The following is a 5,000-nucleotide window of genomic DNA, read 5'->3' on the forward strand; positions in this document are numbered from 1 at the left end:
CCCCTTCATGGTTAACATACCACAATGACCACAACCCCTTCATGGTTAACATACCACAATGACCACAGGCCCATCATGGTTAACATCTGTCACTACTGTCTCTGTGGCATTCCTAAACCTTCCTAGTAATTGTTTCCTACCGTGATCAGCCAGTGACTGATGTTCAGCTCCCCTCGGTTAGTGGCGGGGAGGGGGGGTGGGGGAGAGGGGGGAGGGGGGGTGACGCACAGAAACATCTGGCAAAGGGGGTCAGGTGTGCAACGGAGGAACGACCCCCAGTCACACACGGGACAGCAATGACCTCACCAGCCGAGTAATTTAACTGGGTTCTGGGGTAATCACTCAAACACACACACACACACACACACACACACACACACACACACACACACACACACACACACATGCTCATACACACCGGACACACATACACATACTCAACAAACACACACACACAAACACACATTCAACACACACACCCCTCTCCTCCTCTGTCCTTCTTCTGACATTCTGGTTAATGAGGGGAGTATTGTGAATCCCAGGCCAAAGCAAACCAGGCCAAAGCCCCAGAGATGATCAGAGTGATGGATATGTTTCATTAATGCTCTTTTACAGCCTATTACAGCTCCTCTGGGGGCCCAGACCAGAAACAGACAGTCAAGAGGAACCACAATGGAGGTAGACAGACCACAGACACAGGGAGAGGGGGATGGGGAAGAGAGGAGGAAACAGAGAGAGAGAGAGAGAGAGAGAGAGAGAGCAGAGGTGGTTGAGGGACAGCGGGAGGAATAACTACGCAGTAGGGATTGTCCTTTGAGTCTGAACCCTTCTGACAGTTGTTAAATGGATTCTGGATGCAATTATGTACATCACCATAGGAAGTCTGCATTCCTCATTTTCATGAGAGAAGGGATGAAGTCTGGCCTAGCGCTCCTCTCCAGACCACCAGGGCTGCTCCTGTGACAGACCCAAGCCTCTACCATTAAACCAAGAAAACATCCTCAAAGTCCGGGAGATGACATTTACAGTCTACAGGTCTCAGGCAAGGGCTACCCATAACCTCCAAATCACCTCCGCTACATGTACAGGTGAAACAGACGTCCAAGTTGTTGCAAACAGTCGCCCCGCAATTCAACTTGCTCCAACCGAGTCTCGAATTTGCGACCTCTGACTCGCCAACACACGTGACCGTCTCCTCAAACACCCGATGTTAAAACCAGCTACGCTATCGAAAAGCTAGCAATTCGACAGGATAGCCCGGATAGATGGGGTTAGGAACTTGACTTCAAGGAAGGGTGGAAGGATGAAGAATCTCTTTTGTGAATATTGGAAAAAGGGGGGTCTTACTGTACCTTTGAGGGGTCTGGGGGCATGACCCCCTCCACAGTGAAGGGGCTGCATGGGACGGGGTTCCCGTCGTAGCTGATGTCCACTTTGTAGGCCCCCTCCTCCGGGGGAATGTACTTCACAGTGTGTACTTCGTTGGCCGCGCCTCCAGACTCCACCTTGCAGGGGATTGGCCGGCGGGAGGGGGAGGTGATCTTCACGTCCACTTTGCCCTGACCGCCGGCACCGCGCGTGTTCACCGTGAACTCCTGATCCATCCCCACGTCCACCTCTGCAGGTCACACACACACACGTACGCGTGCACACACACACACACACACACACACGCATGTGCATACACACACACACACACACACACACACACACACACACACACGCATACATGGACACACACACACGCACGCACACACAGCCAGACACACACAGACACACACGCACACACACACACAGACACACACACACATCAACAAACAAAGGAAATTAGGTAATTGAGCTTCAATAACAATATTAATAGCTTATCAGCTCATCAACAGAGATGCTGAAACGCTGGGATGCAGAGATGACATTCTGATATATTTGTCTCTATGTCTGTATTATCAAACAAATTAATAATGTGCGTCAGCTAAATCATTTAGTTGACAGTGTTGAGTGTCAAGTTCAGTTGATATAACTTGATATCGGGTTTATTATTATTCATCATTCCTATTATCTCTGGCTGGTGTGTTGTCACAGTGAGATAGATGAATGTGTTTGGAGATCACAGGGTCGAACTCTCGACCGATGTTGGTTTACTTCCCAGGAGGATCTCACTAACAGTCCTCTCTGCGCTGTACGTGCCGGCCAATAGGCTACTCACTGTTGTTCAACCCTTGAACTTTGACCTTGTTGAGGTCAAGGGGCGGAGCCACACTGATGTTGAAGGGGCTCTTGGGAATAGGGTCACCCCCGTGGCAGACTGAGATGGAGACGCTTCCCTGAGAGAGAGAGAGAGAGAGAGAGAGAGGGAGAGAGAGAGAGAGAGAGAGGGAGAGAGAGAGGGAGAGAGAGGGAGAGGGAGAGAGAGAGAGAGAGAGAGAGAAATGTTTTTGTATGCTACATACACACTTTTTCACTCTTTCTCTCTCTCTCTCTCACACACACACACACACACAAGATATTCATGTTGATGCAACAGGCCACATACAGTACTCTCAAGACTTCAGTCATCTCTCGCCTCGAATCAAAATGTGAATGTACCCTAACACACAAACAAGATGGCGGAGAAACAACACTACAGGTTAACCAGACAGTCACGGAGAGGAGAGGAGAGGAGAGGAGAGGGGAGGAGAGGAGAGGGGAGGGGAGGAGAGGAGAGGGGAGGGGAGGAGAGGAGAGGAGACGCCTTTACCTGCTGCACCGCCGTGTAGCGCACTGTGTATGAGTAGTCGTGGTTGTCGATGATCTCAAAGTCTCTCACGGCGTCCCCTTTGGCCGCTCCGGTGAAGTGCACCTCGGGCTTGGCCTTGCCCGCCCCCTTGGTGAAGATGGTGAAATGGGTGGGCTTCCCCACCTCCACACCTAACAGCAGAGAACAACCAACACAGTCAACACCACCGATCTGATCATCCTCCACTGTGCTGTACATTAGCTCTCATGACATCAACATCATCTCTAAATTGTGACGTTCTGACGTTCATAAATCCGTGTCGGTTCGGGGGGGGGGGGGGGGTCATGGTAACGGGCCTCACCTGTCTTGTTGAGTCCGGGTCCCTCGGCCCTGACCTTGGCGGCATCGTGGGACGGGTCCACCTTGATGCGGAAGGGGCTGATGGGTATTTCCTGTGTTGGAGAAAGGGGTCAGAGTTGAAAGGTCACCGTCCACAGTTCCAACGAGCACGCGGCGACCAGGGTATCACCTGACTCACCTGATCGGCGAACAGCACCATGATGGTGTAGCGCCCGGGGCCTGGGGGCGTGTACTTGACCGTGAACGTGTCGTTGTCGTTCTTGATGATGTCAAAGTCGATGTCGGCCTCGGCGGGACCCACCACGCCCGGAGCGCACTTGATCCCGATGCTGACATCACCTGACGGGAGAGAGACAGGACTCCAGGATGAGGACAGGGAATGGGACAGGGAATGGGACGGGGAATGGGACAGGGAAGACAGGAATCCAGGATGAGGACAGGGAATGGGACAGGGAAGACAGGAATCCAGGATGAGGACAGGGAATGGGACAGGGAATGGGACAGGGAAGATATGGAGCCAGGATGAGGGGTCGAATGGGAATAGGAAGACATAGGGATAATCCAGGAATGGGTATTGGGGAGAAATAGGAGTCAGAAAAGTCAGAGTGACAGATAGCAGAGGAAAGCAGTTGATTTCAGTTCTTGCATCAATTGCAGCAATTCCATCCACTAAGACCCCATTCTGCCTACCATCTGACCATCTGACCGACTGAGGCTTTAAATAACAGTGCTGTCTGTTCTATGTGTTGTATTTCTGCGGTGCGTCTCACCTTGCCCCGCCTCGCTGCAGTCCACAGTGAAGTAGGTGGGCTCGTTGGCCTTTAGCCCCGCCTTCTCCACGCCCGGGCCGTACACCTTCACGTTCTCTGGGTGGCTGCCTTCTCCGATGGTCACCTGAGAGTCACACCCACACACACACACACACACACACACACACACACACACACACACACGCAAGCAGCACACAAGCACGCACAAGCACACACACACACACACACACACAAGATGAATATAGATAGGTGTTTAATCAGTGGTCATTCAGTTCCCCCCCCCCCCCTCTCTCTCTCTCTCTCTCTCTCTCTCTCTCACCCTGAAGGGACTGTTTGGTACGTTGACCTCTCCCCAGGTGATGATGATGGTGTGTTTGATGGGCTTGGTGGGTATGTACACACAGAAGTAGGTGCTGTCTCCGTTATCTGTGATCTCGATGTCGATGGGGAAGCCCTCTGCGTCCTGTCACACACACACACACACACACACACACAGACACACACACACACACACACACACACACACACACACACACACACACACCTCACTCAACAACGTGCTTAAGCACATTCAAATAAGCCACAACATCAGATACAGGTCCATACAGGGCATCTAACCAGGTGGTGATTCTGGTTCTGCTGGGCGGGTTGAGGAGCGGTCTCCTACCTGGGCGTAGATCTTGAGCTGGCCCCTCCCGGCTCCACAGGTGTCGATGGTGAACTCAGCAGGCTTGTTGACGATGCAGCCGGTGGGCTCCAGACCCGGGCCGTAACACTTCACCTGCACGGACACAAACACGATCAAATGATATGTCCTGTTACCCATGTTTTTTGGGGGGGGATTTTAAAGGTTATTTTCATAGTTTTTTCTTTGAGTGGGGCAGTCCCACTCTCATTGGACAGAGATAGTGAAGAAAGTAAGGAGGAGTGGGGATGTCAGCAGGGCGTGGGCCGGATTCGAACGAATGCCGACATGGCCGTACGTGTGTACGGTAGGCCATGGTGCTAGTCCACTGGCCCACCCCAGGCCGTGGTGCTGGACCACTGGCCCACCCCAGGCCGTGGTGCTGGACCACTGGACCACCCCAGGCCGTGGTGCTAGACCACTGGACCACCCCAGGCCGTGGTGCTGGACCACTGGACCGCCCCAGGCCGTG

The 5,000-nt window shown here is 52.7% G+C and overlaps 1 protein-coding gene across 2 annotated transcripts in view; it reads right to left on the reverse strand.

Annotated features, from left to right (window-relative positions):
- flncb (filamin C, gamma b (actin binding protein 280)) overlaps nt 1–5,000 on the reverse strand; it is a 58,741-nt gene that overhangs the window by 21,540 nt on the left and 32,201 nt on the right. For both annotated transcript variants that reach the window (XM_083692045.1, XM_083692044.1), the window contains exons 13-20: nt 4,511–4,624; nt 4,163–4,306; nt 3,844–3,967; nt 3,252–3,412; nt 3,075–3,165; nt 2,735–2,904; nt 2,204–2,321; nt 1,353–1,618 (exon numbers count right to left, since the gene is read on the reverse strand). In XM_083692045.1, coding sequence (XP_083548171.1) covers nt 1,353–1,618; nt 2,204–2,321; nt 2,735–2,904; nt 3,075–3,165; nt 3,252–3,412; nt 3,844–3,967; nt 4,163–4,306; nt 4,511–4,624 — 1,188 coding nt within the window. The remainder of the gene's footprint in view (nt 1–1,352; nt 1,619–2,203; nt 2,322–2,734; nt 2,905–3,074; nt 3,166–3,251; nt 3,413–3,843; nt 3,968–4,162; nt 4,307–4,510; nt 4,625–5,000) is intronic.

Source organism: Argentina silus, assembly GCF_951799395.1.
Source record: "Argentina silus genome assembly, chromosome: 20".
Lineage (NCBI taxonomy): Eukaryota > Metazoa > Chordata > Actinopteri > Argentiniformes > Argentinidae > Argentina > Argentina silus.